At 42.5% G+C, this 11,610-nt stretch overlaps 1 protein-coding gene and 1 long non-coding RNA gene across 2 annotated transcripts; one reads left to right on the top strand and one right to left on the bottom strand.

The window, feature by feature from the left end:
• Positions 1-5,311: 5,311 nt before the first annotated feature.
• LOC127337978 (uncharacterized) lies at positions 5,312-6,375 on the bottom strand. Its single transcript, XR_007874150.2, has 2 exons — positions 5,683-6,375; positions 5,312-5,581 (listed from the first exon to the last, which is right to left on the bottom strand). It is a non-coding gene; the product is annotated as an uncharacterized lncRNA (long non-coding RNA).
• A 949-nt stretch (positions 6,376-7,324) lies between these two features.
• On the top strand, positions 7,325-9,036 carry LOC127337829 (noroxomaritidine synthase 1-like). The gene has a single exon (XM_051364267.2). The coding sequence runs from the start codon at positions 7,359-7,361 to the stop codon at positions 8,886-8,888; it is 1,530 nt and encodes a 509-aa protein (XP_051220227.1). The 5' UTR covers positions 7,325-7,358; the 3' UTR covers positions 8,889-9,036.
• Positions 9,037-11,610: the final 2,574 nt, after the last annotated feature.

Raw genomic sequence — 11,610 nt, 5'->3', positions numbered from 1 at the left:
TGATACATTTCGAGGTATTTTGACCGGTATTTCTGGTACATGTACTCACGTATTATAACACATACACTATTTCTATACCACCTATGCTGGCACAAAGGAAATTTTATGGAGACATGAGCACCGTATGTTTTCTCGACAAGCTAGTGTTTGTGAAATTTTAGCGGTACTTACAAAATTTTAACAAATATAAAGAATTTTGATTAATTTTGAACGAATTTTTAAATTGTTTTGATAAATCTCAAAATTGGTGCTGCAATGAGATAATAAAATAATATTTGAGAAGGTCATGCAATAAATTTGTGAAATATTGAGTTTCGTGTTAATGCACGTACTTTTGTTATTTTCAATATGTTACAAGAAATATGTGCCATCGAAGTTGGTGTATTCTCGGATACGTGGCAAGATAATTATGTGTTAGCGAGAAAGTAGAACATCTACATTGAAGAGTAAGGGATAGCATCAAAACGTAAAAATAAAATCGCACTACCTATTTTCAAGATAGAGATATTACAGAATATATGTCATGGTATTTTTATGACCTCTTTGGATTGGAGGGTTGATAAATGTAGGACTGAGAGAAACACGATACTCTAACAACTTTGTGAGTGCAAAATAGAGGGTTCTAAAACACTGGAAAACAACATGAATAGTTATTTCACTACGACACAAAAAGTGTGTTGATCCTACATGATTGAGTCTTTAAAAAGTGGTTCAGGTGGTCTTACAAATTTCCATAGAATTGGGCCATATCAATCCAATCCATAAGAATTTTGGTAGCATAATCCAGAAGCAATCCAAAGGAAAAAATGCCAAGTATTAAAAAAATATAAAATTCGTATGAAATGTCTCCAGTTCAAAAATGTCCTTAGAGGTTACATAATAGCTACTTGCCATAAACTAAAGCCATTTCGAATATTTCTCACTCATGTGATACTTTTACCTCACATGATGTTTGTAATCCTATGATTAAGAATTACATGTTTCATTTATATGTTACATGATAACTTTATTTCATAAATAAATTCAATAAGATAAAGACGATGCCCTCGCATTTGCGAGGGCCACCTTGCTAGTTGATACTAATGTAACAAGCAGGAAGATTAAAAACAAGACTTTACTATATCCCAATTCATGCTAAACCACTGAGAATACATACCTGTAACTCTGTGAAGGAGTTATTAGAAAGGTAGATAGAGCCATAGGATGTGTTATATGCGGGGTATGTACATGGGCCCGCCATATTCCCGCAAGCTCGGCATCGGGATGGCGAAGGAAACATGGGAGGTACTACTGGTGTGTAGCGCTGAATGTAAGTGGAAGAGTTAGGTTGTGTAAAGTGCATAGTTCTGAGCAATGCAAATGTTGACAAACGAGTGCATAACACTATGTTACAAACTGAACAGTCAAAATTTAGTGTATGATGAATATAAGCATGCTAATTTACATAAATCATGGAATGTATATGTGGCTTAATAAAATATACCCGAACCCTTGGATGGTTACAGCCCGGCTGGTCCTTGGACTTGAGCTTATATAAGCATCCAGAAGGTGGGGTTGACAGTAACTTGGTGGCAGCCTCTGCAGATGCCTCATCAGCAGCAGTTGCAATCCTTTTGACCAATGAAGGCTGAGCAGTTTCAGTCTGCATATGAAAATTGAAGAGCAACAGACATCAGCAGTGATATATAAAATGAATCTATGAGACACTGATGCATATAGTGCTGGATGTAAGTGGAAGAATAGGGTTCTGTGTGTGTTTCTGAACTATTGGTAAGCATTAGACAAAGCCGGCAATAAACAGACAAATCAAATCATGTATGAGAATTAAGAAAATATACATGCTTACTGAAAAGGATACCACCCAGCTGGCCCGTGGCCTTGTGCTTGAGGAGGTTTTCAGAAGATGGTGGCGGCGCCATCGTCTTCACAACAGCCTCATCATGATCATTTTTTATCCATTTGAGTAGAGGCACAGAAGTTTCATCCTGCATATGAATAGCAACATAACTCATCATTGATATTTAATAAATCTATGAGATAGACTGATGCAAATAGTGCAAGATGTAAGTGGAAGAATAGGGTTGTGCATAGACAACAGTTGACAACAATGCAAATGATTATAAAAGAAGCCAACGGAACTCAACAGTTTATATATGTTAAGCTTCATGCACTAGCCACTTGAACCAAAAGTCCGAACTGATGGAAAGGGCTAGGCAATCTACATATACACTTCACAACACCCCCACTCGCGTGTGACGTGAGAAGAGAAAGTCAACACGTGAAAGAAGAAGAGCACACCGAAACAGCGGTGGCTAAAGAGGGGGGCAACAACAATTTTTAGGCTTAATTGCGAAAACCATGTGAAAGCCAGGATTTGAACTCGAGACCTGGGGATCTGATACCATGTTAAGCTTCATGCACTAGCCACTTGAACCAAAAGTCCGAACTAATGGAAAGGGCTAGGCAATCTACTTGTACACTTCACAACACCCCCACTCGCGTGTGACGGGAGAAGAGAAAGTCAACACGTGAAAGAAGAAAAGCACACCGAAACATGGCATCAGCGGTGACTAAAGAGGGGGGCAACATCAATTTTTAGGCTTAATTGTGAAACCAGGATTTGAACTCAAGACCTGGGGCTCTGATACCATGTTAAGTTTCATGCACTAGCCACTTAAACCAAAAGTCCGAACTTATGGAAAGGGCTATGCAATCTACATATACACTTCACAACATTATGCACCTCAAGCTGGACGATTGGGTTTGCTCGGAATTTTGGGTCGGGTTTTTAGAAGTGACACCTCAAATTTGACAAAAAAAAATTGATACACGATAATTCAGGCTTCAATGGGGCGATGCATTTGTCCACGCTCGTCCGTTTGCGTCAGCTCAAATGATCAAAATCAACCGCACGTCCGTTTGCGTCGGGGTGGCTCCAGCGGCATGACACATTTTTTCGATTTTGTAATTTTTCAACATAAAAACATTATTTACAAAGGAAAATAAAAATATATAACCTAATAACGCCTGCTCCTACTCGTCGTAGTCGTCGTCTCCGCCGATCATGACGAGCTCCGGTACCGGCTACAACCAGTTGGAAGCAGCGGAACATACACCGGTGCCGCCGGTGGTGGTGGATGGAGCAGCCCACGCCGGTGGTGGAGGTTGAGTGGCCCACGCCGATGGTGGAGGTGGAGCTGCCCACGGGTTGTACGACGAAGGTGGAGGCGGCGGCTACACCGGTTGCGGGGCCGAGTCCTCGAGCGCCCGTCGTAGGGCCTCTTCCTCCATGACGCCCGGCGGCATGATGCCGGTGGCGTACCGGGGCAGCGGTGTCGGTGGTGTGGGTGATGGCAGGGACGATGCCGGTCGACTTTTAAGGATGGCTAAGCAGAAGAGGCAGATGCGACATTGATGGCGAAGGCTACGGCGTAGACGCGGAAGCGATGACCTTGAAAGCGATGCACTCGATACTTTCCTATGGCTCACTGTCATGCGGACCCAGTGGAAAAACGAGCGGTCATTTGGGGCATCCACGCAGTGTCCGACGCGACGCGTCCCAGGCGCAAATATGCGCCATGTTTGCGTCTTCGCGGACAGCCCGGTCCATATGCATCGGGCCGCTGGACCTGGTCCTGACACATTTTCATCCCACGCGAACATAAGGGTTCAAGTTTAGGTTAGTCCTAAATTACCCGAGCCGAGATGCAGAGGGCTCGATCTAAAGATGGATGACGCGGACACGGCGGCAAAGTTCATAACCGCCTACGCTAAATTTGGGTTCTTCGGGATGCTCGGGTAGCATAAGTATAAACTTAAATTTGCTGAAATTAGCATTAGAGATGGTGGAAGAGACATGCACCTATATAAAATTTCGGATTCAGGCTTGGTGTATAGGGTTTTATCCGAACCGTAACATGCACCTATCCTATTTCTCTCGCCAGCTCCAAGTTATGGAATTGATATGCCTGGTTGGATGTCCTACCAACCTACCAGTAAAAAATGGGGACAAAACAAAAAAAAAACACAATATCATAAAAGTAAAACACGATGTGAATGCCCTTAAAAATAAGTGCATATGGTATTGTGTCTACGTAGAAATGATTTTAAAATTCGTAGCAACGCACAAGCACTTTGCTAGTTAGTCATAAATCCGTGGTGCAGTAGCCCAACACATACCCGAAGGCTGTTCGCCCGATCGATTTGTTTCCTTCATGTTTTGTCCCACATCGTGTACAAGGGTAGGCGGAGGCATCCAGCGATTTTTTTATCCTGTTTTTTTGAGCGATCCGTCGATACCTGAGTATGACACAGTTGTGTTGATCGGAAAAGTACAACTCGCTCGATTGATTGGGCATGTTCACATCGTTTAGCTCTATGAAGATTTTAGCACGGCACAATCGGTTTTTTCTAATGGACGAAACCCAAATCATGTAGCAGATTTTTTTCGAAAGAAAATTTGGCTCGTTTTTTTTAAGCTACCAACACTGCTTGTATCAGTGCACCATAACTAATATCTGGGCAACATAATAGGTAATTTTCTGTGGTCAGTCTGAAAACTCTATAAGATTTGAGTATATACAAAAATATAATAAAAGAAAGGAGTGCCGATGTTTGTGTGACTTGCTACATGGAGGTCATTTTTTGAACGGTTCAAAAAAGGCGATGTTATTTTTTTAAATTCAAATAAAAATTGTAGATGTAGGAAATAGTGTAATCTACCAACACGAAAAAATCTCACCTCGAAAAGCCAGTATTTTGTGCTGCACAAAAAATCATAAAATCTTACATCATTATCCATGTATAGAATTTTTTAAGATTTTTTTCAAACTTTAAAATCTTGTTTTCAAATTTCGAAAAATAAAGGGCTCCAACCTGTACTGCGAATTTCGGAAAAGATAATCTTTATTTCACAAATCTTGAAGTATGATTTGCTAATTTGGTCATATAGTGCTAGAGGTTCTATTCGAACCAGATGAGACAACCCTGAGGACTTCGTGCCGGGCATGCTTATCTAGTTGTAAAACACTGAATTCTTTGATAAAAATAACCAGATTTTTGGTTCCACGGTGTTTCATGTGTTCGTGTTCACTAATACGGTATATGGTAAAACAGGAGCATCTCAATTTTAAACATTATGTACAACCTTTCCTAGTTTAATCACACAGCATGTGCATAGGTTACAATATTGAAGTAAATACTCTGTATCGTTTTTAATAGTATTTTTTCTATTTAGCTGGTAAAACCTTGCTGTAATTGTTGAACAAAACCTAGGCTGGAATTAGACTGTATTCTGATGCTCTATAAGACCTGGCAATATGCACGTCATCTCGGGTTAGCTTCTAGCGACAGACTCCACGCAATACGAATCAACAGTCAGCACAACTCAGAACTGAAAATGTGCATGGGCATGACCTTTCCTGCTAGTATAATGAACCACCGAACGATTTGATCAATCTAAGATGCTCAACTGATTAGTCTGTCGAACTCTCATCCGCCGTTGTTCTCAGACCAATAGTTTACTCTACTGCACAACACACGTAGAGCAGTAAATTTAAAGCAGCAGCTAGCACTCCTGTACCTGCTAGCAAGCCACAACAATTGGCAGCAATTTCAGCAACAGCGAAGCATAGACAACAAAGAGCAGACTCTCATTCTCAGACAAAAAAGAAGCACACATACCTGCAGGTAGCAATTGGCAGCCAAACACGCGCGCTCTAGCAATCAGATGCCCTACCTCCTCCATCCAGTCCGCCTACCTTCTACCCCGCGCTGGTCGTCCCCCACAACTCACCATCCTACCTCCCCTGCTGGTGCTAGACAGCGATGCCCGTGGCCTGGAGCAGCTGTTTCGTTGTGTGCGACCAAGCTCACCTCCCCTCCCCTGCTGTCCGCTCCCCTCCTCCATGGGCACTACCATGGTGAGTTCCCCTCCCCTTCCTCCGTCACCTCTGATCCTTCCCCTCCGCGAGCTGGAGGCGCGGCAGTATGGAGTACAGACTTACATCGGCGCATGGAGGTGTCAGGGAGAGGTGGCTGACTTGCAGCAGTCCCGTCCATGGTCGATCCTCACTCTCGTCGCTGGCCCTCGTCCATGGCCGCCGTTGGAAAAGGACAAACTCTTGCCGCTTTCCCTCGTCCATGGCCGCCGTTGGAAAAGGACACAGAGGAGTCCCCCGAGGGAAAGCGCCTCCATGCCCGCGACAAGCCCTTGAGGCAACCTCCGTCGGCCCGCACGCCAACCGGAGGAAGCAGGGGCGACCGCTGAGAGAGTCGTGCCCGACGGCGATGAGGGACGAGATTTGTGGCTTCGCATCCGATCTGTTTTTTCGCCAGGCATGGGCAAAGGGACAAGGACTCTGATCCGTTGTTTTCTCGCTGCCTCGCTGGCGAGAAGGAACGCTATACGATCCGGTTTTGTTCGCTCGGCAGAAAAAATCTCAATGTGAGCTGATTTTTAACATCGGAAGGCATCAGGACTTCCGGTTTTCTTGACGGATGAAAATTTATTCAGTTTTTTTGAGCTACCAACACCACCAATCCGTAACTTATTAGTAGAGATTTCGGTAGTATAGAAATCAGGCGCCTGATTTTTAGTATGTATCAGTCGACGCTTTTAGCCTTTGGATTTTGCCTCGCGATTTGTGCAGTGTGAGAACATAGTGAGTTTCCACTAGGTTGAAACTAAGAATTTAATGAGTTTCAACTAGGTTGAAACTGATAATTAGTACTATTTTTATAAGTTACAACTATATTGAAACTGAGATTTGTCACATGACATAGGCGACTGAGACATATATGTCTCAGTCGCCTGAGACCTAGACTCGCCTATGTACATTTTTTTACGAATACTCATTTTTTACGTACACATATGCATGTATTTCGGATATATAGTGCAAACTATGAATTCAATCGCATTTTTTTCACCAAATTTAGTTTGAAGTATCTTAGATATAGTGTACGCACATACTCAAACTGATAAATTATCGTATATACTTATGTATGGTAGTATATTTGATATGGGTGTAACTACACCTAAAATATTATTTTTATGATAGAAAAATATACTGTTGATAACTTTTTTTTTCATATATGAATCTAGTGGTATACTTTTGTGACATATATTATAAAAAAGGGGAATACATCATAAATAAATAAATCAGATCTTCATCAACTAACTAACGACCCAACTAATCCCAATTTTAGCATAAGGACAACTATACCCTTTCAAAGTTTTCCAGGGGTTGTACAGAAGCACACCGACCGCTGGGCTGTCTATAAATGAGGCCGTTGCAATGCATTTCTGTTGCAGCATTAGCACTAACATATCCCCCACACCACACTAGTGATAATAAATAATGTTCTCGCAAGAGCTACTCATCTCCACTCTCGTGGTAGTTGTGTCCATGTACCTGTACTTCAGGTCTGGTAGATCAAAGCATCCACCATCCCTCCCCACAAACTGGCCAATATTTATATTCTATTCCCTCGTGGCCAACCTTCGCAATTTGCACGACTATTTCAGCGTGCTCCTTGCCGGATTAGGCCACAACTTTAAGGCCCACGGCCCACCTGGGACCGGGATGCGGTTCTTCGTCACTTGCGACCCTGCCAACGTCCGGCACATCTTCACCACGAACTACAACAACTTCCCCAAGGGCGCGGAGTTCGCCAGCATCTTCGACATAATGGGCGGTAGCCTATTCACCAGCGATGGCGAGGCGTGTGAGAGGCAGCACGCTAAAATAAGAAGCTTGCTGAGCAGCCCACGGTTTGTTGGCCGTGTGGCAGCTCGCTGCCGCGACAAGGTGGAGAAGGGTCTGCTCCCGTTCCTTACAAACATGGCGAGCTCCGGTACTCAGTTTGACGTGCAAGAACTGATGGTCAGGTGTATGTTTGACTTAACCTCCGCGATGGTCTTTGGCGTAGACCCTGGCCTCTTGTCACCGAACATGCCGCCAATGGATGCCTCGGACGCCATGGACACGGTCATGGACGTGGGCTTTCTCCGGCATGCCATGCCGGCATCTTGCTGGAAAGCAATGAGGTGGCTAAATATCGGCCCCGAGAGAAAGCTCCGTGCGGCTCAGGACTTGCTACGCGGGTTCGTCGCGGAGATGATGATGGATCGGAGGACAAGCAATGGTGGACCTGTTTTTAATGATGAGGAACAAATGGGTGTGGAGGATATTCTTTCTGCACACCTGAACAACCCATACTATGCCGACTATGACTTGCTTCGTGGGACTCTCATTGGTACCATGCTCGCTGGGAGGGACACCATTGGTACAACTCTACCATGGTTCTTCTACAACCTCGCCCAAAACCCGGATACCGTGACAATCATCCGAAAAGAACTCTCACCCATTGCATCACGCAAAACAGCAAGCGGGGCGGCCAGTGCCATGGTTATCTTTGAGCCGGACGAGACCAAATCTATGGCCTATCTCAGAGCTGCTTTGTATGAGACTCTTAGGCTATACCCACCGGGGCCTACCGAGCGCAAGACTGTGGCCGTTGATGATATCATGCCGAGTGGTCATGAGGTGCACGCCGGCGACACCATTCTTATTCCTGTCTACGCCATGGGGAGAATGGAAGGATTGTGGGGTCAAGACTGCCTGGACTATAAACCGGAGAGGTGGCTCTCAGAGAATGGCAAAGAGCTGAGGTACGTACCATCTCACAAGTTCTTGGCCTTCAACTCGGGTCCAAGGACCTGCCCTGGCAAGGAAATCGCTGTTATGCAGATGAAGACCATCGTTTCTGCAGTGGTGTGGAACTTCGACATGGAGGTGGTGGAAGGGCAAACAATCCAGCCCAAGATGTCTTCTCTGCTGCAGATGAAAAACGGGCTCGCAGTGAAGCTCAAGAGGCGAGAAATGTAACTTATGTTAAGTTCTCCATATCTGTAAACATACTTATATTTTCTGCATTATTACTGTTTGAAGGTTCGAGCCTTCAGTATTGTAATTTAACTAGTACGTTTTTTCGATAAAATTGTAATTTTACATATTGTATGTTTGTGTTTGAATAAAAAACATCGTTTTACCGTGACAGAGAACAACAAAGAAAAGACGGATATGTATTGTTAGGACCATGTTGGTATGTATAGTTTGGTGCATGTGAGCCAAAAATGTTCAGAACTTGAAAAAGGAGTTCGCCCATGGCCAATTTTTTTTTTCGGTTGAGGAATCTGCCATGACCATCATTTGTAAATCAGTATACATCCTCTGAAAATTGATGCTACCAATGGCTTAACCTTTCCCTCTAAAGCTATTATACCAGTTTAGTGTATTTCTACTGCGCGGAGGGACAAGCATCACTCTGTCATGGAGGCGCTTGCTGCTTACTCTTGGGCAGGGGCGAAGCTACCCTTAGGGGAAGGTAGGGCAGCCTCCCTACCTTCATTTTTGATGAATACATTTAGATGCACATGTTTTTTCTGAATGTTTTGAGTGGTCGTGCACTCCGTGTGAGAAAGTTATGCTTGTTTTGGTGAATATTGTGTAAAATCGACTTCGAAATGGAAACATGGACTCATATTCTAGGTTCAATGTAAATAACAATGATTCTATATTTCTATTATAGAGATTTATCATGAATCTTAGTATATTTCTATTATAGAGATTTATCACGAATCTTAGTATATGCAGGATAACTTTGTGATATTCATTATTCAAGCGTGTAGAATTGAAAATTTAGAGATTTTCTTGATATTTGAAAAACACATCATGATTTCATCAAAAACATTATCACCTTATTAAGATAGTGAATAGAAAGGATTTCTTTGCGACAAAGATAATTAAGACCTAGGTGCTCACGATGGATTTTAAAAGTCGTAATCGATAAAATTATTCTTTCTACAAAAAAGTAAAGCTTTGGTATTGAGGAGGTAGCATTATTGTTATGTTTTTGGGTTCTACGTATATTAAATATGTCTTTGTTTTTATCGTACTAATTTATTTTGTTAGAATCATATATAACGTTCATGTCTTATACTATTTTGGTATTTGCATCATTTTTTTTAGTTTGCCCTACCGCAAAAAAATTTCGTCCTTCGCCAGTCCTGTTTGGTGCTTGACCTTTCGGCACCCCGTCTCGCATGGCACCCCATTCTCTACGACTTTCTTGAGTCTTGGAGTGTCATTGCCGGTGCCAACCATCATGCTTCTCCCGAACACCGAGGACTCCACTCCATTGTTTGTCTGCTAATCTGCTAAACAGGCGGACAGGTTACAATTCAATGGACGGGTGCAAAGGATACACTCTTTTTTTTTTGACGGGCATACAACTCATATATTGGTGGTCAATTTTTTTTTTCTCGCTTGGCTTCTTCAAAACAGGCTATGGACAGCGGATCGGCTGATGCAGCGTCAGTGGACAAATTATTATTTCTTCCCACTATGCATTAGAGAGAGAGAGGAGACAGCGCACCATCTTTTCTCGACTTCCCAGTGACACGAGAAGTTTGGTCGCAAATTACACCTGGCGGAACTGTGAGGGTTTTTGCAGCGTAGAATTGGAGCAATATATGCCACCATGTCAGACGCCCAGACAGGGGTCAAGTCACTGCTCTTTCTTGTTGACGTGTATAAGTAGATTGTCTTAATTTATAATATTGTACAACATAAACATGTTTTAGTTTTAACTGTGCTAGCTTCTGCACCTCTGAACATTACTTTTAGAAGAGACTTAAATGATAACAAATGGTTACAATGGTTACATCTATGCCAATGGTTAATGACAGTAAATTTAACAACTGAACCAGATAAGTTTATTTGGAAGCTTACTTATTCGGGTTTGTTCTGTTAAGTCTTTTTATATGGATTTGATGAATGGGCATGCTATTTACCTGCGCAAATATCTATGGAAATTAAAGATACCTTTGAAAATTAAAATTTTTATGTGGTTCCTGAGTAATAAGGTGCTTTTAACTAAAGATAATTTAGCTAAACGGAAGTGGAATGGATGTCAAAAGTGTTGTTTTTGTGATTCCACTGAAACTGTTAATCATCTGTTTATTGCATGTCCGTTTGCAAAGATCATTTGGGGTATGGTGTATTTATCTTATAACATTCCTCCACCAGCTAATATTACTAATATGTTTGGTAGATGGCTTAATGGACTTGGAAAAAATGATAAACATAAAATCAGAATTGGAGTTTCAGCCCTATGTTGGGCGCTTTGGCGAAGTAGAAATGATATTATTTTTAACAAACAAAATGGGAACAATTTTTTGCAGGTTATCCGGCGAGCTACTCATTCAATTCAGCAATGGGTTTTCCTCTTTCCATTGGACCTGCGGGAGGCTATGGTTACTAGATTCAACCGGATGCTAGTGGTTGCTCAGGACTTCTTTTTCCAGGCTACTGGGTGGCGACATCTTAATAGATTAGCAAATGCATAGAGGGCATGTGTGCCGTATTTTCTATTGGCCGATTCATGTAGCCACCTTAGCTGATCCGTGATTGTAATAAATTTGGTTGGATATTTGGTACTTTGGTACTTTCGTTAATAAAGCAAGCCGTGTGCATCAATTGATGCAGATGCTGGGGCGATGCTCCTTTATCTAAAAAAAATAAGTAGATTGTCTTTTCCTTTCCATCA

The sequence above is a fragment of the Lolium perenne genome, chromosome 1, assembly GCF_019359855.2.
Source record: "Lolium perenne isolate Kyuss_39 chromosome 1, Kyuss_2.0, whole genome shotgun sequence".
NCBI lineage: Eukaryota > Viridiplantae > Streptophyta > Magnoliopsida > Poales > Poaceae > Lolium > Lolium perenne.
This window is presented reverse-complemented; position numbering and strand designations above follow the sequence as displayed.